General features: G+C 37.8%; 2 protein-coding genes and 1 long non-coding RNA gene across 14 annotated transcripts in view; 1 reads left to right on the top strand and 2 right to left on the bottom strand.

Moving 5' to 3' along the window:
- The window catches only part of LOC129763483 (coronin-7), a 45957-nt gene extending 45402 nt beyond the window's left edge, over nucleotides 1-555 (bottom strand). For 7 of the 12 annotated variants that reach the window (XM_055762595.1, XM_055762592.1, XM_055762590.1 and 4 more), the window contains exon 1: nucleotides 230-555. The gene's annotated coding sequence lies outside the window, so the exon portion shown is untranslated. Of the gene's footprint in view, nucleotides 1-221 lie in introns of all 12 variants that reach the window. The other 5 variants (XM_055762594.1, XM_055762593.1, XM_055762591.1 and 2 more) reach the window with 2 other exon arrangements.
- Nucleotides 556-6665: 6110 nt separating this feature from the next.
- LOC129763485 (uncharacterized) lies at nucleotides 6666-7307 on the top strand. The gene is made up of 3 exons (XR_008740939.1): nucleotides 6666-6841; nucleotides 6894-7067; nucleotides 7139-7307. It is a non-coding gene; the product is annotated as an uncharacterized LOC129763485 (long non-coding RNA).
- Nucleotides 7308-16875: 9568 nt separating this feature from the next.
- On the bottom strand, nucleotides 16876-17527 carry LOC129761907 (UPF0729 protein AAEL015238). Its single transcript, XM_055759751.1, has one exon. It carries the CDS (start codon nucleotides 17412-17414, stop codon nucleotides 17118-17120), a length of 297 nt encoding a protein of 98 aa, XP_055615726.1. The 5' UTR covers nucleotides 17415-17527; the 3' UTR covers nucleotides 16876-17117.
- Nucleotides 17528-25713: the final 8186 nt, after the last annotated feature.

Below are 25713 nucleotides of genomic sequence, written 5' to 3' on the forward strand. Positions count from 1 at the left end.
GGACAGCTGGAAAGGGAGTGTGTACTCTAGCTATGGAAAAAACCATTCGACAAAGAGGCTGACCATCCCAAATGGAAGCAAGAAAACTTCCCACTACCTTTAGTACACACAATTTCTCAATTTGTCACTGATGCGTAAGTTGCATTTGCCGCCCAGTATTCAACACACATTTTAAATCCCAAAATCTCACAACCTGAAGTCGTCCATTGCACTCCACTCACGTCCTTACGTTTTTTTTTTTCCTTTTTGCGGCTCCCACTGCAACACACCGTATCCTGCTTTTGTTTGTGGCAGAAAATAAAATCGAATGTGTAGAAAACCGGCCGGTTCCGTCACACACTTAAACCGGAATTCGAGTCACGCACTTCGAGACACCACTGAAACTCACTTTACTTTCCACCGGCGACAACGTGAAGGAGCGAAAAAAAAGAAACGTATATCCCCTAGTAGAAGACAGTTACTATCTTGACAATTTCTTTTTTTTTTTTCACTGTGCTTTCCGCGGTACGGTACGGTCTCGCTACACCGGAGTTTTCGGTCTACATTTGCTGGAAAGTGAAGTTGTACTGGTTTTGTCGCAGCAGGCTTGCCTATCCATCCCTTCGGAGAGGCGCTTCATCGCCACATAGTGCAATCGGAGAGAGAGAGATGCGAGCGTTTGCTTGTGTGAATGAGTTGGCGCTTCAGCATAAGAAAACATACGATTCTCTTTGACCAGTACTAGATTAGCGTAGAGCGAACAAAATAAACGACCAAAGCATTTTTCGCGTTGACTGTGTGCTCGGTGAGGCGACTAAAGTCTGACTAAACACATTTTCAAGATAAAAATTATGAATGAAAAATAACTTTTCCTTACCAGGTAAACACTCTATGTAATAGAGTAACACATTTTTTGCAAGTCGTGAAGGAACCATGAACGAAAATTGTGTCTGATAACAATTTCATATTATAATAATGCATTTTAGTAAAAATATTAGCTAATTTAGAAAAAAAAGGTTAAGTGGACTCATTACTACTAGTTTTTAGTAATCAAACGACACAAAGTGAAAATTTTCATTCGAATTGTAAAGGTGCGTCCACATTATGACGAATGATGCCGATCGGCCTGTACCAGGCGGCATAAGTGCAATTTACATACAACATACACGTCACGTTCACGTCCCGTCACGTCACGATACGTCAATGATTCTACCATGCAATTCTCATGAAAACATTCACATACACCAGCAACGGAACGACCCGTCAGCATACGTTCAACGAAAACGACCGGCAGGGTTTGTAGAAAAGAATAATTGACGGAGACGGACGGCTCGTTTGGTTCTTGTCTGGGCCTTGTGTCTCGGCTTTTGTTTTGATTTGGTTATACAGTAATTTACATCTACTTCGACATTAAGCTAATTGAACAGATCTGTGATGCAACACGTTTAATTAGACATTTTTACCTCTAGTTGGACATTTTTGTAAACATTGAGTTCGGGGCCCAAATTATGGCCCCACATCGAAAGTCGCCACCAGTCGCAAATGTCCAATTACTGGTCAAAACCGACTCCAATGCGACACTGAGTGGTACCCCAGCATATCGCTTTATAAGTAACTTACTGTATTTTTTATGCCAACATATCTCTTAGCTCCAAATTTCGGAGTGAAAATCATTCGCGACTAGTTGAAAGAATTATTCTATTTATTATTATTATTGCATAAGGGTCGGACTACGGGGTTTAAGCATTTAAATAATTGAATTTAATGATTCTCATTGAATTTTTCAAAATTTAGAACTGATTCTAGGCATGCAGATTTGAAAGAGGGCATTGCAATTTAAAATTGTTGTAGGTGGCGACACCATGAATAAAATTAAATAAATCATTCGTTTGGCATTTGACGTGACGGTGCTGGTGGAAGCATTGACTGCATGTGTGAATTGGTGGAGACGTTGACGGAACGTAGACGTTCTTCTCCGTAACGTGCTATGTGAATCGCACAATATTCGGTTCGTTGTGTAATGTGGACGCCCCATCGGGCGCACGAAGCCGAAGTCCCATCGGATGCACGAAGCCGTCACGAACAGAGCAAGGCGCCTCTATATATACCAGGTGAAACAGTCATATGAAATGCACCTTCAGCCATATTGGAATTGCTGTCGGTATTGTTTACAAACAGCATCCGAACGCTGCCGGCGGCTCTCTACAAACTGCTACGACGCTTATTCGAACGATGTCTACTATGTTCGGCTTATGCGAATTTTTATTAAAAAGGAAGGAATGATTTTGTAGAATTTCATTCTCATCCAGTTCATCCACTACTCTCGCATGTGAAAATACAAAAATGGCGTATCCTAGCAATAACAAAACAAACAACCCCCGCTCCACAAACCGTAATCCCCTTCTCATTGAAGTGATGATGTTGCTTCACCTGTTATACATTTATACAAGCGCCTTGGAACAGAGTAGCAAAATCTCACACTCATTTTACTGACAGCGCGAGATATTGAGACAACATTAAATTCAATCACCAATGCCCCTGCAGTTCATGACAAATGAACCGAACTTAATTACATGCAACCGACACTCCGTCACGTGGAACATTTGGTTTTTGCCAGGTGTATGACACGATTATCGCCATCTCACTCTACCTACCGTCACCGCCTATCTCACTATTCCTCTGCTGTAAGAGTTCATCATCACGATATGTCAGATGGTGGTAAATTGGTAATTCGCGATAACGTCGACGTCTGGTGGCGACTTCAAGTTTGAGTCATAATTTGGGTCCCAAAATCGTTAGTGTAATCTCTACCAGATTAGAAGACACGAAGCCGGTTTTCAAATTTTAAAATTTGAAAGAAAATTTTCACATTATGTTATTTAATTATTAGAAACACGTATTTCTGACTTTCATTCAACCATATGGTCATACAATTCCAACATTGTTGCTGATTTTTTTCTTTATAATATAAAGTTGTCTTCATAAACCATTTTCGTATGAGACTTTTCCCCCACCTGCAAACAAAAATGTTTTTTATTTAAACAGAATACTAATTTGGTATGGGAAAGCTAATTTTCATTCATAATTTTAATTTTGAAAACGTTCACTCCGACTGAAAATCAGCTGTTCTTTGACGCTCCCCTAAACTAGTAAACGAAGCTCACTGCCGTCATCGCGGATCGCTGTTTTGAAGAAAACAAATACTTCTAAAGCCGGGTTCAGACGGTGCGAGTAAGCATACGAGTCGGTCTAGTCAGTTACTGCAGTACAGCTACTCACACCGTGTGAACACATCATGCCAGTTAGTGTCATGTGTGATTCGGCGTGCGAGCTACTTCAAATTTTTTTGAATTTACTCGCACTCGCATCCCTCAAAACGTCAAAAACAGAATTTAGCGCTCGAATCAGGGAGGCCAAATCTTTACATTGTCTTTACATGTCCCTATTTTTAAGATATTTGAAAATATGCGAAGATTATTATAGACTTGAAAATTATTGAAAAAACAAATAAAACCCTCATAGTTTCTAAGCGGAATCGTTGTTATTAAACGGTTTTATTTAGCTTGCCCTGTAATCTGTTTGTATGTTTGTAACATGTCCCACATTAGTAGAAATTTGACCCCCTTCTTGTTGACCGATTGATCTGAAATTTGGAACACACCTTTATCTCTGTAGTCATTACAAAACTGCGTATTTCATTATCTTGTAAATCCAAGATAGAGGCCGCTACAAAATGGCGGATCCCTTTCTTCCTCAAAACCTCATCAATGTGGGTTTTCCAAAACCCCATCAATATGGGTATCAAATGAAAGGGCTTGACTAGCAGAATACAGTTATTTAAGAAAAATGCAAATCCAAGATGGCTGCCACTACTAAATGGCGGACTACATAGTTTCCCAAAACTTCATTAATATGGGTGTTGGGGGGAAGCAAACTACGCCACTGATGACTTGATCTGAACCTGCGCATCCGGACGGTGCCACTCCATGACGCACCCAGACAATCATTGACAGCTAGCTGTCATCACTGTCATTCTGAAAACTTCTCTCGTACCACACATTCTTTGCTAATCACAAAAAAGAAGTAGAGATAGAACCCAAAATAAAGTTGAATTCCCAAATTGTTAAATAATTGAATCATCCTGTCGTGCTTTGAATTTAAAACGAGGAGATCAAATGTAGGTAAAACCTAATAATGTAAAGTTCTTGTTTAATTATTGTTTCTCTTAATAAATACAGCTTTGAGCTCGCTATACATTGATAAAAACGCGTGCTGAATAGAACCTCCGAAACCCCCGTAACAATGGGTATCAAATGAAAGGGATTGACTAGCAGAACACGGTTATTTGTGAAAAATGCAAATCCATCAAAATTCTACCAAATGGCGGACTACATATTATGTCAAAACACCATTAATATGGGTATCAAATGAAAGGGCTTGAATAGTAGATCACAGTAGATCATGAAAAATTAAAATCCAAGATGGCCGCAATCACAAAATAGCAATATACTTTATTAAACGGTTTTATTTAGCTTGAACTGTTCGTATGTATGTATGTATGTCTGTAGGATTGTCCCACAGTAATAGAAATTTGACCAATAGGAACTGACCGGATAGGAACTGCTGTCATTTTAAAACTGCTTATCTTGAAAAATCCAATTTGGCCTCCGCTCAAAATCGCTGATTCCATATCATCTCAAAAAAAAGGTTGATTGAGATATGTGTATCAAACCAACGAACTTGACTTGGAGAACACACTATGTATTTTCTGCAATCTACTCAATATCGGTATCAAATGAAATTTTTTGACTGATAGAATACAGTACAATGCCTTTATTGTAGAGAAATATTCTAATGAAACAGATAATGTACTAAAAACTAGAAAATAAAATGAGTAAACAAAAACTTTTTAAATTATAAAATCCATTCATTTTCATTATCCACAATTAGTGATTTCATCATATGTCCCACTATTTTATTTTAGTCTTATCAATGCCCTAGACTAATGAAGGAGAGGTGTGATAACTACTAACTGCAACTTGCCTAATTATTTTCTCTACCTTTTAGTACATTATTATGTTTAATCACAAATAAACCGTTTAACTTAAAAAGTTTTTTTACTCATTTTATTTTGTTTTGCACGCTGGTGGGGCACGTTTTCTTTTTGAGATAGTTTTCTTGGGATTCTAAATATAAAATCATTATCGGGCACAATTTTCATTCGAAATTCACTCACAACTTCCAAAAAAAGTATTGTTCTAAAAAACAGAATACATATTCCATTTAAAAAAGTAGATTTTTATTCATTATTTTAGTTTTTGAGGCGTATTTATTCCTCCTGCAAATCTACTATCATTTTCATTTCACAAATTGGTACACGAAGCTGCTGTCAAGGCGAAATAATTCAAAATTTGAAAAATCTTTTAGACTGCCATTTGTAGCACTACATACTTTCGGAATTATTTTAGCTATGGATGCTTTCGAGATTCTAAAAAAATATCGACAATAATCTGAACGATATTCCAGAAGAAAGGTACAACATTTCTAGTTTCACTTATGTAGGTATAGCATCCCTCATGAGTGTATCTTGCGTTGTATTTGTGGAGCAATTAAATCCAACAGTTTTTTCACTTTTTCAGGTGTTATTCTCAACACTGCTCTGTACTCTCGGGGATCATCATCGTAGAGTTACTTCAATATTGTATTTGTTGCTCCTTTTTTTTGCATCCAATTCCTGGACCGAATCCTTTTTTCTTTCTGCTTTTTCCGGATAGTACCTTCAGTTCAAAGAAATTCAGCACAAAGTATTTTTAAACACGGCCAGTGTGTGTTTAGCGATAAAATTGTGTAATGATAAATTCAACTGAAAATCTAAGACGAAAACTGCCAATAAAGAAGTCGATTTCGGATCAATCATCTGACAAATTCGGATCTGATTGCTGTTTCTGACGATTTGATGGACATTTGAAAAACCGCCTGGCATCTCTGGAAAACCTGTGCCGTAGTATCTAGTTTCTTGCCAGCAGCTCACATTGTGTGAACGGACAAGGCGAGTCAACCATTTGTCAAGCGAGTTCACCGGGTCAGTAGCTGCTCATTGTGAAGCCAGCTACTAGCAACGTATAAATGGGCCTTAACGTGTGAGATGCAGGGGTTAGACATCAATTGAATATAGGCTACCCAAAATCAAAATCAATATGGCGTCATTTATTTATCAACATATCATTTACGAGGATTGAAATCGAAAAATGCGCTGCTTTATTCTAACTGCATGAGCGATTTTCATATTTCGGTTTCACATGGAGGTGTTCACATTATCATGGAGTTTGAAGTTAGCCACTATTCGACTATATAACCGGACCGAGTTGTAAACAACAGTAATTGATAGAACCAAAATGTCAGTGAACCGCAGCAATATTGGGTACACTGGCAATATGAGGGATTTGACGTTTTAGTCGTACCCCTGGTGAGATGTTGGCATCAAAAACATGGCGGGTGTCATACGGCTGGTTTTTGCATTATTCCCCACACTCATTCGTTTCATTGTCTCACTGAGAATGAACACCCGAATTTTTCATACGCATCTTCGATCAGCTGACAGTGGAAGGGAACAAATATCTACACTGGAGAAAAACTTTAGTAAATGCAGCTACCAAATCTTTAGTAGTTGAAACATTGGTAAAATGTACACATTTTTTGTACATATTACCAATCTTCGGTAAAACTGATGTCAGATGCAAAGTACATTCCTACCAAAGATTCGTATATTTTACTACATAGCATTTGTAACCTTGTGTGTTTTCATGCCTAGCAAATGTGTGTGCAGTCGCCTTTTTTCTACTAGAAGCGAAGCGATTTGGAGGTAAACGTTTTGTTTTTGCTCTGATTCACTATATCTAAATATCTTTTTTCAGCTTCTAAGCGTAGATAACAATTTATTTACATATTGTATGGCACGTTGGAGCAGCGTAACAGTAAAGAAAATCAATGAGTGGAAAAACTAAAATTAATCAACAAAAATAAAATCCGTGCTCCGCTTGTTCGTAAGGATTTCACCAACAGCACTTCCTCGCGATCGAATTTTTCAGGTAAACAGGTTCATGATACAATTATAAACAAGCCTCTTTTGCTAAAATCCGCCACTTCTTCATTTCTACAGAAGTACTCTAGCGAAAACACCACACAAGGGAGTACCGAAAGACAAAATTCTTTCACTATTTTAACCCCTCAGGAAGCGGCGTACAGCTGGGATGGAGAAATCTGACTCCGAGGAGATTTGCTAGACAACAGCTGGACAACAGTATAATTGCTTATGTGCAATTTGGAATTCGGAGGTAAGTATTTTGTTTTCATTAAATATAAATTTGAATCCGTGGACCAATAAATCTGTCATTATTAAACCGACGAATCGCTTTTGTTCGACCAATATTGATCCAATATCGGTATAACAAATCGTAATTTTTGCTTGACATATTTGCCTACCAATTGTTTTTCGTAAAATGTACCAATGATTAGTAGGGTCGAAAATCACTAAAGAATTGGTAACATGTACCAAAAAATTGGTCATATTTACTAAAGATTTCTCTCAGTGTATATGAAGATGTGCTTCCTTGTGGAAATAATGCTTCTACAGAGGGATACACATCAGACTGTTTTGAACTATCCTGAAGGTGCAGTCGATCAGAAGGTTTAAGGCTGATTTAGATGGTGCCAGTCAACGCGCTTGTAGAAGAATCCAATCACTAGAGTCTAGTTATTAGAGCCATGTAAACACCCGGCTCCAGTTACTTGCGCAAGTATCGCACAAATAATTGGCCACGCCAGCGAATAGAAAATTTTCTAGATACTGGCGCCAATAGATAAATGACAATTGCTTCCAAACAGTGCGTCATATTTGACATTTGTGTGAAATCGAAATGCCAGGCAGTTTCAGTGGTGCCATATATTTATTTGTACTGCACTGGAGAAATAGTTTAGTAAAAGCAGCTACCAAATCTTTAGTAGCAAAAACATTGGTAAAATATACACATTTTTTGTAAATATTACAAAAATTGCGTAAAAAAGATGTTAGACGCAATGAATGTTCCTACCAGGAATTCGTATATTTAGTAAGTTTGTTTTGATTGTCATACCTAACAACTGTGATGTGCGCACTTTGCAATCGCCATTTGTCTTTTGGAGACGAAGCGATTCGGAGGTAAGCACTTTGTTTTTATTGAATTCAATTATGTATTCATCTCCCCCGAGAATTTGTTTTCATATTTTCGGCGGGGAAAATATCACAAGAAATTTTGATCCATATTAACATAATTGACCTAATACCATTTTTTTCTTTTTTAGTTGGCCTTAAAATTATATGCAGTACAATCATTCATCATAAACAAATCGGAGCTAAGTATTCGTTTTTCTTACATCATTACATCAGTCACCTCGGTCGGGAAACTATTTTCATATTCCCGCCAAGGATAAACATCAGTTATTTTCTGACATTACAACACTATTGACCTTTTTCCTTGTCTTTACAGCTGGCATGATCCCAGACTCGTAATACTTGTTTACCAAAAACCATCCAAGCTATGGGATTGAAGGTAACGGCGAGTTTGTCGCTAAAGCCGGGTTCAGACGGTGCGAGTAAACATACGAGTCGGTCTAGTCAGTTACTGCAGTGCAGCTACTCACACCGTGTGAACACATCATGCCAGCTAGTGTCATGTGTGATTCGGTGTGCGAGCTACTTCAAAGTTTTTTGAATTTACTCGCACTCGCATCCCTCAAAACGTCAAAAACAGATTTTAGCGCTCGAATCAGGGATGCCAAATCTTGACATTGTCTTTACATTTCTCTATTTTTAAGATATTTGAAAATATGCGAAGATATTTATAGACTTGAAAATTATTGGAAGAACAAATTAAACCCTCATAGTTTCTAAACGGAATCGTTATTATTTAGTTTTGCACGCTGACGGGGCACGTTTTTTAAAAATAGTTTTCTTGGGGATCTAAATATAAAATCATTATCGGGCACGATTTTAATTCAAAATTCACTCAAAACTTGCAAAAAAGTATTGTTCTAAGAAACAGAATACATATTCGATTTAGAAAAAGTAGATTTTCATTCATTATTTTAGTTTTTGAGGCGTATTAATTGCTCCTGCAAATCTACTAACATTTTTATTTCACAAATTGGTACACGAAGCTGCTGTCAAGGCGAAATAAATCAAATTTTGAAAAATCTTTTAGACTGCCATTTGGAGCACCACATACTTTCGGAATTATTTTAGCTATGGATGCTTTCGAGATTTTAAAAAATTTCGACAATAATCTGAACGATATTCCAGAAGAAAGGCACATCATTTCTAGTTTCACTCTTGTAGGTTTAGCATCCTTCATGAGTGTATCTTGGCGTTATATTTGTGGAGCAATTAAATCCAACAGTTTTCTCACTTTTTCAGGTGTTATTCTCAACACTGCTCTGTACTCTCGGAGATCATCATTGTAGAGTTACTTCAATATTGTATTTGTTGCTTCTTTTCTTTGCATCCAATTTCTGGCCCGAATCCTTTTTTCTTTCTGCTTTTTTCGGATAGTACCTTCAGTATAAAATAAATTCAGCACAAAGTATTTTTAAACACGGCCAGCGTGTGTTTCGCTATAAAATTGTGTAATGATAAATCCAACTGAAAACCTAAGATGAAAACTGCCAATAAAGAAGCCGATTTCGGATCAATCATCTGACAAATTCGGACCTGATTGCTGTTTCTGACTATTTGATGGACATTTGAAAAATCGCCTGGCATCTCTGGTAAACCCGTGTCGTGGTATCTGGTTTCTTGTCAGCAGCTCACATTGTGTGAACGGACAAGGCGAGTCAACCATTTGTCAAGCGAGTTCACCGGGTCAGTAGCTGCTCATTGTGAAGTCAGCTACTAGCAACGTATAAATGGGCCTTAAGATTGGAATCTTTCTTCAACACATCATCGACCGTAAAAAACTCAAGGTGAACATACATAATTTATTGCATATTTAATATCATTAACATATGTATTTCTTTTCTTCATAGGGACACGAGAGAACAAAATACGGATGAAACATGCTAATTCTACCTTCACTCTGCTAATCAGCTAATGCAAATCAGAGCGATACAGCAGGAAGAGGAACGGGAACTTGCTTTGGAAATGCTCATCAAATTGAGGTGGTTGAAGCTGCGATTAAAATTTGCCTCTTGTACGCAGTTTATAGAATGATTCCAACGAGAATTATTGATGTTGTTTATAGAATAAGTTATTAGTATAATGTATTCTAAGTATAGTAGTAGAATTAAACGCAATCAAATACAATTTTTTAAATTAAAAATAATTATCAAAAAATATTGTCATTATCCCTGATGATTACCTCTCACAAATATGAAGCAAAATTTTCACTGTTATTGCACCAATGTTGGACCAACAATTTGTAGTTTGTTTGACATATGTTCCTACCATTCTTTTTTTTGTAATATGTACCAATGATTAGTAGGGTAGAAAATGACTAGAGAATTGGTTCTTCTTCTTCTTCAATGGCACTAACGTTCCTAGAGGAACTTCGCCGTCTCAACGTAGTATTACTTGCGTCATTTTTATTAGTACTTAGTTGATATTTCTATGCCAAATAACACGCCTTGAATGCATTCTGAGTGGCAAGCTCTAGAATACGCGTGATCACAGTGCAAGTCGGAGGAAATTTCTTTGACGAAAAATTCCCCCTACCAGAACGGGAATCGAACCCGAACACCCGGCATGTTAGTTATGACGCTAACCACTCGGCCACGGGAGCACAGAGAATTGGTAACATGTACCAAAAAATTCGTCATATTTACTAAATTTTCCTCTCAGTGTATCAAGAGAAATATCATCTCACTGACACCGCGTCAGACGTTTAACACTCCTATACTCGCGCATTGGTCTGTCAGACCGAGAAATCAATAATTCGTTCATTTCTCAGAAAATATCAACACTACGACTTTGCGATTCTCTCTAGCTTCGTTATTCGTCGTTCGTCATCGTTTAGCGTATCGCATGTGTTGGTACAAAGGGGACGTGTGCCACTTTTTTAACACTTTCGGTCTGACACACCGACGCGAGTATAGGAGGAACTTTTTTTGACAAGTGCCATTTTTCATATTCTAGAATATTGTAGAATGAAATGTATAAATTAAAGTTAGCGACGTGGAATATTAATTGAATATAATGCATAAGATCATTACCAGACTATTCTTATTTGATTTCAGTCCCTTTTGTAACTGGATTGAACGGATCCATATAATAACTTTTCGTCGATATATTCGTCGTTAGATTCAAACGTTCAAAAGCAGAATATGAATGTTTGGCTTTCGTATAGTTATTCGCTAAATATAATGGTCATACATATACACACTTTTGAAAGAATTTCACTTGTGGAAGAATTGTAAACAGTAAACTATAAACTAATCGGTGGCTTATGGTAATTTTTAACAGTTACAGTTTCGGGGATATTTTTTTATGATGGACAATATCTACAAGAAAACAAGAAAAAAAGGAAGTTCCTAGAAATCCTTTTATAAAATCTTTTTATGCCCCATCTAAAAAAACATTAATTCTTAGTTTACCAAGAATACAGAGACAAAGAATATTAGAAATATGCAAACTTTATATTCCAGAACTTTTATCATCTGGTAATTATCTAGAATAGGTTATACATTCTTCTCTTTGATAAAAAAAAACAAAAAACACGGAACAACTGCATGAAATGTAAAAAATAGGTTTGCTTCGAGCATGCAGTCAAGCTATGTTCCGATTCTTTCTCCAATGAAACCACAATCAATGAATACGTTTTTATGTTTATGTATAGCTCTTTATACTTCCATGAATTATATTTAGTTGCTTACTTTTAATTAATAACAGTGGAAACTTCGAGTTTCGTTATTTGTGTTGGAGTATCAAAAATTTCTCTGTTTTGATGAGGCTGAATTAGATGACTATAAAAACATAATGAAGACGAAGAAAACATATTTTTGGAGTTTTTTCATTCAATCATACCCTCTTCTTCAATTAAATGTCTATAAAGCCTGAAAAATACACAATGGCAACATTACACAGAAGTTTAATTTTCGGTCTGTGACACCGTGCGGGAGTATACGTGTTATGATTTTGCACGCGAGTACAGGAGGGTTAAAAGCGTGTTCGTGTGTATGTTTTCCTGGTATGTTGCTAGCCCCGGTTCCATTTTTGTGCCGCTTATTGCACACACATCGATGGGCAACGGCGAATTCGAGTACTGAGTTTATGGGTGTATGACCAACGAAAATTTCATCAGGACGCAATGAAAGGTGATATTTTCGGCTTGAGCATTCACTGACATCGAGAATGAACTGATATTTCTGTCGATGGCACTAAAACTATATCAAAACAAACGTGATGGTGAGCCAGCAGTCATAAGCACCGCTGCACCGCGATAGAAAGAAGAGAAGAGTATCAGTGGAGACATTTTGCACTGATAAAAATTGCTTTTCGATTTCAACATGTTCTTTTAAAATTTTGCAAGTATTATACTTATGACAGACATACAGCTGTACTTGCGTTGTACTTCGAAAATTGCATGTCTGTCACCATGTACAGCGCTAGAACCATGCAAGCAACTCGGTACAATCGCTGTACCTGTACCGACCTATTTTTCCGCTGTACATGGCTACAGTTGTACTGTGCGCAGCGCCATAGACGGTTAGTGGTGGGTAGCATGAACAAAACGAATCAAAACATTTGGTATACATTCTTTTCATTGACTTTCTCTTGAGTTAATAACTCAGATTGAAACATATTTGTTGTGTTCGATAGTTTAGTCGATAGTTAGTCTGACATGCGGTACAATGTACAACCAAAGTATGTGTGTCATGCTATCGTGGTACCTGTACAACGCTGTACACGTACAGCGCTAGTACAGTTGTATGTCTGTCCATGGTATTAGATCGCCAATCTGATAAAGAGCAAGATGGTGAAGTTAACAGGTGGCTCGTAATTTACACTATTTAGAAAAGACGTATGAGGAATGGCAAGACGAAAAGTTTGGATTTGTTTATGTTATTACTTACGTTGGTATGGTTACATTTGATTTCGTCGAAGGTATTTGAAGCAGTATAATAAATAAACAGTTGTCGTTGAAAATAGTAACCTAGCAACCTTTATGCATATGCTTCCGCCAGCTGGCTCGGCTAATGTGATTCAGGGAATGCTTCGATCGTGGTACCGCCACTAGCGCATAATTTGCAGCTTTGTTTTTTGTGCTGGTTCATAACGGCAATCAACCGTGCCGGCGAAACTGTAGTCAATGTTTAGTGTTGTTTGGATGAATGGTATCCAACAAATAAGTTCAAACTTACGGGATACGTCCGAACGGCAATTCTGACATTACGTTTTACCTTCCACTTCACGTTCCTTGATAATGAGTAATTTGTGTCACAGAAACGAATGTTGTCACCAGATGTCAACACTGTACATTTGTCTTTGCGGACAGTGAATTTTGAGATGAGGTACTGGATTGACCAAATTTCATCTAGTGCCAAAGTGTTAGTCATTTATTGCAGGTGTGCTATTTCACCATTGTCATGAAAACGCTTACCCAGACAAGACAGAGTGCAAAATCACAATGTTTTATCAGGATTTGTTACTTTTTGTAATTTTTTCAACACCAATAAAAGCCGGCAAAGGATTTTTGAGGAAATATTTTCTGACCAGAATGGAAATCGAATTCAAAGTCCTCATATTGGTAAACATCACGCTAATTCTAGTCCATGGGAGCAGCTGAAACTGCTTCTGTTTGCCATTGAAAAATGTTGAAATTCCAACTCTGATGAAGTCATTCATATAAATTAGATCATATTCGTGCAAAAATTGACAGTTTTCTATGCTTCCTTACTATGTTCCAAAGTAGATCATGCTTCCAAATGGACACATCAGGAACCAAGGCCGGCTGGAATGCAAGGCTGTTTTACAGGACCACGTTAGCCACATAGCCACTGGTGCTATGTAATTGGGATGCCAAAATATGCGCTTAAAATTAATTTTGAGTGTAGTGGTAACATTCGTAAGGGTGGGTTTAGACTAGTGATATATTCAAATGAAGAAATATGATGAGATTTATAGAAATCGCATCAACCGTTTACACTAGTGTGAACTTCTATAATGAATATATTCATATCTTCGGTGAATTTATTCACCTGGAGTAGAACTGCATCCAACTTTAGTGATTTCTCACCAGTGAGAAATTCACAAGCGTTTACATATGCTGAATTTATTCAAGTTATATATACCTCGAATAAGTGTATCATATTTATTCTCACCCGTTTACACCTATTTCACGTGAATAAATCCATCTATAGCTATAGATCTCCCTAATGTAAACCCGCCATAACTCTCACGCTAAGGGTAACGAGTTCAGTTATCACTCCCGACATTCCTTCAAAAATGGAAGTAAAGTGGCGTACCGGCTAAAAGTGTTGAAAGTCACTATAATACAGAAAAAAGTAGCATTAAATATTTTTCCGTGGAGGAAACCGCATTCACAAAAACCATCAACGACAACGTCAACGTCGTGGGATTCTTCGAGTCGAGAAGACGCACCACGCTAGATATGGGGTACAGACTAAGGGGGCGTTGCTGATTAATGGTCAACTGCATCCCAAACGGAAGTATCCCGTGTCGGGCACAGGTACAGAGCATTGGAGACAGCAACATCACAATTACGAAAACACTTGTAATACTAACCTCGAGCCAACCGCGAGTAATCGGTTACATATTACTAACATAGTTATAAGGCAAACATTGTCGAAATATTGAACTCCCGGCCCCGTCAGGTTGACGCCATATGAGCCTTAATAAAAATATATATTTTGGATGAAAAAAAAAACGTCAACGTCGGCAAGGTAAGTCCAAGAAATAAGTTTGTAGTAGTCTTTTTTGGCAAACAGGAGCTCATTCATATTTTTCGTACCTCCAGGAAACCTCACTAACACGAAAGAAATACCATAATGCTCCCTTATCCAATCAGTGCCAAATTTCGTTTTTTATGACATAAAATACTGTTCTCAATTTTGACAATTTTTCGAATCGCTATAGTTTTGCGCAAAAATAATTTACCGGAAGAAATCAACTGAATAGTGTGAAATAGAGTATTTTGTGTCAAGCAAGCAGAATTAGACAACTACGCCTGTGAATGACGAATTTTTATAGTAGTATGTCCGAAAAAGATCCTGATACTATTGAGAACCAGAACAGTGAGTCCAAAGCACCTAGGAAGGATTGTTGCAATGGCTGTTACCCATGGTTATTATGTAAAGAAAGAAATCGATAAACTCCTAAGCCAGGAATTTCATCTGTACCCTTTTCAGGTTGAAAAAGATATCGTCTATTCGAGGAATATTAAACAAATTTCACGGCCACCATCTCAGGTTGCCAAAAATAATATTTTGAAATGTAATACGAGTGATGAATAAAAATATACATATTTTGAGAGTTTTTGAAGGAGTTTTCTCAGGTCAGAAAAAATACATACGTTCTACGCACGATGAATAACGAAATGTACCGTACCGTTTGGAATGGATGTTGTTTTCGAAATCTCGTTTCGCCGAACGGAAGAGAGTTCGCGTTTTTAGAATCACTTCACTCACCACTGTGGATCCTGATCCTTCTTACCCATTCCCACTAACAATTTTTCCTTCCATTATAAACGCAAGGGAACCAAGCTATGGAGACGATCCTTCTGACCGTGAATGTCATGTTAACATTCACCAGGGGAATGGTGAATGTAAGGACGTGAACAGCGTCATTATTGACTATTTAAAGTTCGTGTTACGGACCCAGCTTAGTAACCAGGGCCGGCAATGGAATCATAATATAATTTGAAGTGCAAGGAAGCCCATAATAAATATGAAGCGCAACAGGTGCATTTTCATAACAGATGTAATTAATGCCAGCGAAAGGGAACTGTTTCTCCTTCCATCTTTAGCTCACAGCTTACAAATCAGTCTATACGCTCCAACATTTGTAAGTAGAGTGCCTGGAAAACGCGTGTTTCCGTACATAAAAGCACACAAGATTCCTCAAAAGTTGCTGTAAACTTCGGTGGTACCACGACAACGGAGTTAATCATCACGAACCCCACTCCACGGTGAAAACGAAATGAAATGTACAAAAAGTTTTCACGTGAAATGGCGTTCATGATCATGCCAATTCCTCCGAAAAGACCCCAACTCATACAATTGTCCTTAATTTCAGCCAATCAAGAAATAAATAGCAAATGTTAAACGGAAGCTGAGAAAGAGTGCCAATGTAATAGAAGATGCTGCAGAGATGGAGGAATGAAGGTCAAGCTGACCAACTGGGAGTTTCGTACTTTCTCAACAAGTGTGCCAACGTACCAGAGTTAAATTCAACAGTGCGCTTTATGGATTAATCAGTATGAAGGCAGAGGAAGGTCTTTTTCTTTGTTCTAGGAGGCTTCAAACTTTGCAGTTCATTTGCCTCTAACTCATTAGAGGGGAGTAACAACCTTTTGTCCATAATTAGTTCCGTACTCCAATCTATTTTTCGAATTATTAATGACCACTCATATAAAAGAATCTTTTAATTAAACGGTGGCCTTGTTTTTTTGAATATACAATAAGGTTCATATCCAGAGGAAGACTGCTAAATTCTGCTTTGCTCAGGACTTTTCGCAATTTTCTAAAACCTCTATCCACTTTGTATATTTCAATATAAGGTAAATGATAAAACTGGCTCAACCGATTTGCTCAATTACTTTCTTCCTGTAATAAAAAAAACGTACAAATTTGATTTTAAAGTGAACAATTCGTCAAAAAACAAAATGAATGAAAATGAAATGATTGAAGTATGAAGAATTCTGTAAATTTGTTTTTTATCGTTTATTTGTTAGTTGAAAAATAAGATATTCTTTAAGCAACTCATGAATCTATATTTTTTTCATAGCATGGAGCGTGTACATTGATTTCGTCCGTATTGTTTCAAAAAAATCTTTTGAAAATAAAATAATACCGCCTTCCTACAATACTATTTCTTTCAATTCATAGCAGCACAAATCAGACTGAATTCCATAACGTCCTTCTAGATTTACCTATTGACTTTTTTTGCTTTCCTCTCCTGCTATCACCGGAGCACCAGTAGCTATTCCGCTTTCTGCAGCCGTCGTCCCAATTGTATTAGCTCCTGCCTCAGTTTTGTTCTTATCCTTTCCAGGGAACGGACACACGCCACCTTTGCACTCGAAGGGAAACTCGGGGCCAGCTTTGATCACTTTACCGTCCTTGTCCTTTTTCTCCCACGGATTCCAGAAGCGCAGCACGATCGGCTGGACGAATTTGTGCCACAGAAACAGCAGCACCGGAATGATGAAACACGGAACGCAAACCATTTCGGGCGATGGATTGGGATGTGTTCTCTCGGCGAGGTCAAATTTTTTGGTGGATTACTTTGGAATTGATAATTGCGATAGCAGAGATGGTTCGGTGTTCGGACTTTGAGAACTGTCAGTTGAATGTAGGTAAATATTTACAACGAAAAAAAATTATGATGAACACGATGAACCTTGCGTGAGCAAAATGAATATTGTTGTCATTCTGCCGTAAATGGGGGTAAAAGTGTACCAAAATGAAAATATTTTTTTATATAAGTTTTATTAGTTCAAAAGTTTGTTAGACTCATCTTTTTTTAATAATTAAGATCAAATGCCACTACAACTAGTTAAAAACATTTGTGTAAGCGTTGCAGCACAATATATCACCATTTGTCAGGAGTGTGAATATAAAACTGAAGATTTCATTAAACATACGCATTTATTGTTCTAGAATACCGTTCTGAATCATATTTCAGACACTTTGTTCTAATATCTTTAAATGCTTAATGTACTGATGATATAACTATCAAATTAATATCACAATTGTTTCTTTAGAGTAATCCCTTGGTTTCACTATCATTTCAATTGAGAACTACATTTAAATTATAACATAATCGGCAGAATTCTTACAACACTACTCATAATCGTTTGTGTTTGACGTTTCCTTAGTGTGAGCACGTAGAATTTACCCGTTGATTCTTATTCGCTTCAATTGAAAGGCATTTTATTCGATGATTTTTGATGTTTTTGATGATGTTTTTAATCAAATAGGTACCAAAGTAGGAAGCTTAAAAGCATATTGAACTAATTTATTAAAAATATCAACCAAATAATACCTGTACATTAAGTTTAGATCTGTTCTCTGCATCATATGCCTTAAGCGTCCGAAATATGATTCAGAACAATAGCTCAATATTCAAAGCAATGAACATTAGAAACAGCACATCTTTCCCACCTTTCAGGGAGTTCATGAATGCACCGCAAAAAAACTCTGAGCAAAACCAACAATCGAGCCATTTACGTATATTTTCAAAAAATAGAAGAAAAGAAAATAGAAGGTGCCAAGATTGGTGAATGAGCCGCATGCGGTAGAGGAAATCAGGGTAGAACCGACACCCTAGGATTTCCATATATTTCAAAGACATCTCATGTTTCTTCGACTTCATTTGGTTACAGAACTTCTCTTCAACTACGCACGAACCATTCTACAGTATCTGATTATCATTTTTTTAGTAGAACTCGAATTTTGGTAGAATATAAAAATTGATGTTTTCAGGTGAAAAAAAGATCGACACCCTGTCGGGTAAAACCGACATCTTTAGAGAAACGAATGTTTACAATAATTTCAAAATATCAAGAAACTATCTATATACTATTTGGACACTTCAAGAGAGAAGAGGGTAGATAGTTACAAATTGCTCACATTTCGAATAGTAAAAAATCAAACAAATTCATATATTACAACTGCGGTCGAACCCCAAAGCTCTCGCCGCTGATGCAGTCTTAGGTTTGCGGAATGAATGTTCGGATTCCGGTTTAGAAATCTCAGCCAGCTTCATGTCCGAGCTAGGGGGAGCATCCACGGGAGATGTGCTGATGAGCGTTGAAGCTCTGCCTGGCTTTTTTGATGACATACCCGATTCATACATTCATTCTTTGGCTATTTATCAGTCCAGCTCTTTGTTTTGTCTTCCAAATATAACACAAGGAATCTACAGGCTCTACTAAAAGTAAGGGCGAACTTTTCCTGTCAGTGAGACACATACCCTGGTGTTGGTTCTAGCCTGACTGAAGGTGTCGGTGTTACCCCGAACAGACTCGAAATTGTTAATCAAAATTTTCGAGCATCGATAAGCAACGAAACCACCCACCGTCTCACTAAATACGCTGAACAATGATCTAAGATGAATTAGGCTCCCAAAAGTAGCGAATTTTCCAAAATTTTCCGACAAAAGCACTTAAATTCCTTTACCGAAATTTTACACGGACTAACTCCTGTTTGCTGACCGATCCTGTTTTGTTGTTTAGTTTAACGGCAAAGCGACTTCCGCAGCTGCAGAGTGACTCGGAACGTAAGAAATGACAGGTGTGTACAGGTGACATCGGGAAATTTGCTACAAATTGCTTCTAACTGGAAAAATCAGGGGGTGTCGGTTTTACCCTGATTTCCCCTAGTTGATTACAATAGCTCAACCGTTTCTTTGGTCGGTCTTGCCCGGTGTGATGGGGCATTGTCATCATGGGAAATAATTTTGTATTGTCTTTTCTGATATTCCGATCGTTTTTGGCGCAGAACACGGTTCAATTCGATCAACTATTTTTGGTAACGTTTCCCATGAATAGTTTCACCGGATCGGCTATTTTAATTGGTCAATCCTAATCCTTTTGTGAAAATACCTGCTAAATGATCAGTTATCCTGATATGTTCAGTTTACTATTTAGTGTATTTTTATGTTGTTGATGTGATCTCTTATAGAATGATGCTTGATGTCCATATGCTTTACACGTTTGCGTTCAGTATTTTTGGTCTTCGCGAAGTAGCCTTGATTGTCTCAAAAATAACAATCAAATCTTTCATAACGATCTTTGTCCAATTTTTCAATTTCCTTCCAGCCACTGTCCTTCAAATGTAACTGTGCTTGAGACTGTCAGTTTCACTGGACGAAGGTAATATAGTAATTTAGATTCAATGCGAAATGCCGAGGCACCACTCAGTGTCGCATTGGAGGCTGTTTTGTGCTTTTAGTTGCATGTCGAAATGTGTTGCTGTTAGAAATCATGTAATGCAAAAACTTAGAAAAACTTAGAGCATTTGATGAGAGGAGGGGAATGATTTCAGAAGTGGATAATTGAGACGCAATTATGCTTTTTTCGCACTGAAATGCATATAAACCATCGAAACTAAATGGACGATAACTTCGTCAAATATGCTTCTTTTCATACACCGCACAGAAAAAATCGCACAAAAAAACCGCACAGAACAGAAAATCACACAAAAACAGGTTTTACTGTATTAAATGTAACTTACTGTATCTCTCACAAGTTCTCGATCCATCACTTCCAACGCCCAATCAGCATTACTAAAACTAGCTAGTGCTACTTCATTGTTGCCGGGAGATGATGTCCGAAATTTCCCGGCACTCAATCGATTCCGGCTTCTTGTGACAACTCCATATTGCCGCCTTCTCTGTTGTAGTAACGTTTCAAGGTGACTGGCACAGTTGTTCCTAAATAGAAACCACATAAAAACGAAGTTTGCAGACTGCAGCGGCCAAGGAACACATCCGGCGAATTCATGGCCGTTCGGTAAGAAAAATGGCGCATATGAGTATGAACATAACTGTATGCAGAACATATTAACAAAGAACCTCAGAATGTAGGGTTTTCCCCTGGATACGGAGCTGAACCTATCTTATAATTAATATTAATATCCCTGAGTGTGGCCCTGTAGTGTGGACAGGAAGGACAGTCAGTTAGAGTGGGTGTGACGAAGTGATCGACACAGGAAAGAGTTCCGTGAAATAAATCTATATATATACGTGTAAAACTCCTTGAACATAATTGTTTTATTGCTACAAATCTGGCGACGAGGGTAAACATTCGAGGTGAGTCAAAATTTCAATTGGAAAAATGAGGAAAATTGGAGTTTTTTTTTTGGCGATATTTAGTTCTCCAAATTGAAAAAAAATATGGCGGTCTTGTGAGTTGAATCTGTAGAGAAAAATTCGTAACGCTTCGTCATACAGCTTATATTGGTGTTGGTGAGAACGATACCCTTCTCCGTGGGGAAGCGAGAAGGAAAGATTAAACTTGAATGCTTGGAAATGAAAACAGATAAACAAAAATAATGAGCATGAGTTGTTCACCTGTATGGATTACAGGGTGTAGCATGGATTGCTCACGAAAACTATCTGTATGGATTACAGATCGTAAATAAAAATAAATGAACATAGGTTATTATCTGTATGAATTACAGGTTGAAAGCATGGATTGCTTGCGAAAATATTCTGTATGGATTACAGAACGTGAACAAAAATTAACATGGATTGTTCACCTATATGGATTACAGGGTGTAAGCATGGATTGCTAACGAAAATATTCTGTATGGATTACAGAACGTGAAAAAAATGAACATGGATTGTTCACCTGTATGGATTACAGGGTGTAAGTATGGATTGCTAACGAAAATATTCTGTATGGATTACAGAACGTGAACAAAAATGAACATGGATTGTTCACCTGTATGGATTACAGCGTGTAAGCATGGATTGCTCACGAAAATTTTCTGTATGGATTACAGAACGTAAACAAAAATAAATGAACATGGATTGTTCACCTGTTTGATTGTAGGATGTAAATATTGCATGTGACTATGATAATAATAGTTATTATTGAGCAAAAACGTCATGTATGGATTACATAACGTAAACATGAACGTGGATTGTTCCATAAAAATTTGTATTAATTACAAGCAAATATTGTATGATTATGATGAGCCTAAACTAAAACCTATTGATGAGAATGGATTACTGATGAAAAACACTGTATATAAGCGATCAAACCGATAATTTAGTATTGATTGTTCACGGTATGATTTGACGTATCGAATTAGAAAATACATTTAATTAAGATATGGGAAGCGAGATGAGTGTATTATACTTGTATTTAAATACTGTTATTATAAACCTCAATGTCGCACGTGTTTTTTTTTTTTTTTTAATTTTCATTTGGAAATTTCTTCATTTTTTTTATAGATGGAAGATAGCCGTCCTGTTTCTCAGTTTCGATGCGATGACATAGAGAGAAACAAGCTGTACAAAGAGTGGCGAATTTGGAAAGGGGCACTTCAATGTTTTTTTTGATGCATTCGATGTGGTGGATCAAAAAACGAAAAGGGCCAAACTCTTGCACTTGGGTGGACCGCAATTGCAACGAGTGTTCCAAAATCTTCCGGATTGTGAGAAGTTTCCATTGGTATCTACCGAGAAGCAGTGGTACGATGTTGCGATAAACGCGTTGGATGAATTCTTTCAACCTTGCAAGCAAGACTGTCTTGAGAGACACCGTTTGAGGAATAGGTTTGAGAAAGAGGCAAAAGGAGGGGGAAAGGTTTGCTGACTTCGTACTTCGCCTCCGTCAACAAGCCACCGACTGCGGTTTTGATAAATATTCAGATGAAACCAGGGCTGTCCTTACTGAAATCTTTATCATAGACGTAATTATAGAGGGATGTTTGTCTTCGGAGCTTCGGCGACGTATCCTCCAGAAAGATTGTTCACTTAGTGAAATTGAATCATTAGGTGCAGCTCTCGAAAGTGTCGAAACTCAAGTACAGGATTTCGGAGTGAAATCTAAAGATCAAATTGGTGATCACAAAGTTCTCGAAGTCAGCAGTAAACCTGTGTTCAAATTCAACAAGCGAAATGACCTATCTCTGAAGAAATTCACCGGTAAGAAACCATTTACATCCGAACAAAGATCTCTTGTTTGTCTGAACTGTGGTCATCGGGATCATCAAACTAATAACGACGTATGTCCAGCAAAAGGTAAAATCTGCTATTCCTGTAGACGAGTGGGTCATTTTGGATCGCGATGTAGATTCCGGAAATTCCAAGAGAAGAGTTCTAATAAGGTTCGAATGATTGAACACCGTAATACTCAATCGAATTCGGAAACATTCAATGATACTGGAGTTGAATCGGAGTCAGGAAAGACTTACTATGCCTTTTATTCTGGGAACGAAACAAACGTTGTTGTATGTGAAATCGGTGGAGTAAGACTAGATATGTTGATAGATTCCGGATCAGATGCCAATCTTATCACAGATCAAGCGTGGGAAACATTAAAGAAAGGTGAAATAGTAGTTCATCAAAGTACAAAAGGAAGCTCTAGAGTGCTGAAGGGATACGCTAGTGACATCTCACTGCCAATAATGGGAACATTCGTTGCAGACGTAAAACTAGGGAAACTTTCCACTCGAGCGTTGTTCTACGTAATCAAGGGAGGCCAGCGTTGTCTTTTAGGCGATCAAACCTCTAAAGATCTAGGAGTTTTGAAGGTTGGCTTAGAAATTCAGAATATTACTACTCAAGTGACAACGTTCTCAAAGATCAAAGACATCCAGGTTCAAATACACATGGATCCTGCTATTAAACCTGTATTCCAGCCCCTTAGAAGGGTTCCCATGCCGCTAGAAGATGCGGTAAACAGAAAATTGGAGCAGCTCTTGCTAAGGGACATTATTGAGGTGAAAGAAGGACCTGCATCATGGGTATCTCCGCTGGTAGTGGTGGGAAAAACGAACGGAGAACCGAGAATATGCCTTGATTTGCGTCGTGTCAACGAAGCAGTTCTCAGAGAACGACATCCAATGCCCACTGTGGACGATTACCTGGCTAGGTTAGGGGAAGGAAGATTCTGGAGCAAATTAGACATCAAGGAGGCGTTCTTACAAATCGAGCTCGCACCCGAGTCTAGAAATGTCACTACTTTTATCAGCAGCAAGGGACTCTACAGATTCAAACGCCTTCCGTTCGGCCTTGTAACTGCTCCGGAATTGTTTCAAAAGGTCATGGATCAAATTTTGGCTGGGTGTCAAGGAACCTACTGGTACTTAGACGATGTTATCATTGAAGGTCGTGACCGTAAAGAACATGATAACCGTTTGGAAGAGGTATGATTGTAAAAGCTTAACATTTTGATGATGATGATACATAAAGAATAAATATAACATGTGCGAATTCTTTGCCATATTTAAAAAAAAAAAAAAAAACTTTTTTTTTCATTTATCTTAGGTACTAAAGAGATTCAAGCAGCGGAAAGTTGAATTGAATTGGGAAAAATGCGTATTCCATGTTAGTGAGGTTGAATTTTTGGGTCACAAAATAACAGATAAAGGTATCTATCCATCTGAGTCCAAAAGGGGCTCAATCATGTCGTTCCGGCGACCAGAAAATGAAGCAGAAATACGTAGTTTTTTGGGGCTGGCGAATTACCTCAACAAATTCATACCGAATCTAGCAACACTTGATGAACCTTTGCGTACGCTGCTAAGGAAAGATTCTGATTTTAAATGGACCGAAGATCAACAGAAATCGTTTGAAAACATAAAAAAAGCTATAGCTGAAGCCCAAGAGCTAGGGTTTTTCAATAAACGTGACTTAACCTCGGTGATGGCTGATGCTAGCCCATTTGGGTTAGGAGCCTTATTGATCCAGACTGATAAAAAAAGGTGAATGTCGAGTGGTGAGTTGTGCGTCTAAGTCTTTGACAGATACCGAAAAGCGTTACTGTCAAACAGAGAAGGAAGCTTTGGCTGTGGTATGGAGTGTAGAGCGATTTCAAGCGTATCTATATGGTAGTATATTCAATATTTTGACAGATTGCAAAGCTTTAGAATTCCTTTTCACTGATCGTTCGAGACCTTGTGCCAGAATTGAACGATGGGTTCTTCGGCTTCAAGCCTTCGACTATCGTGTTATCCACATTCCTGGTAATAAAAATCTTGCGGATGTCTTGTCCCGCCTCACAACTCTACCTGCTGTACCGTTCGATTCCAACGAGGAACTTGTAATCAAAAGTATCGCTTTGTGCTCTGCCACCACCGCAGTTTTAAAATGGGATGATATTGTACGGGAGTCTCAGAAAGATGTAGAAATTCAACAAGTTCTCAAATGTCTGGAAAACGGAAAGTCTCATGATTTGCCGTTGCAATTTCGCATCGTGGCAAATGAACTGTGTCGATGTGAGGATATTTTATTGCGAACAGACCGAATTGTTATCCCACAATCTTTACGAGAAAAAGTGCTTCAGATTGCACACGAAGGCCACATTGGAATTCGAATGATGAAAATGCATCTTCGCAGTTCGGTCTGGTGGCCGAAAATGGATGCGGCGGTGGAATCTTTTGTTAAAAGGTGTCGTGGATGTATTTTGGTCGCTGCGCCGGAACCTCCAGAACCTATGGTACGCAAAGAGATGCCGAATGGGGCCTGGCAAGAAATTGCCATTGATTTCCTTGGGCCTTTACCAGACGGACAAACTTTGTTAGTTGTGGTAGATTACTACAGTCGATATATCGAAGTCTGCGAAATGAATTATACTACGTCTAAAGAAACAATCAACCAGTTGTCAACGATATTCAGTCGATATGGCGTTCCGTTAACATTACGTGCTGATAATGGACCTCAATTCAATGCGAATTGTGAATAATTTCAAGCATTTTGTGATGATCTAGGAGTACAGCTGATAAACACAATTCCCTACTGGCCGCAACAAAATGGGGAGGTTGAACGACAGAACCGTTCAATTCTAAAAA

Source organism: Toxorhynchites rutilus, chromosome 1 (genome assembly GCF_029784135.1).
Source record: "Toxorhynchites rutilus septentrionalis strain SRP chromosome 1, ASM2978413v1, whole genome shotgun sequence".
NCBI classification, from domain to species: domain Eukaryota; kingdom Metazoa; phylum Arthropoda; class Insecta; order Diptera; family Culicidae; genus Toxorhynchites; species Toxorhynchites rutilus.

Excerpts from the sequence above, each read along its gene's own strand:
- LOC129761907 (XM_055759751.1), bottom strand. The coding sequence starts at position 17,414 with ATGGTTTGCGTTCCGTGTTTCATCATTCCGGTGCTGCTGTTTCTGTGG.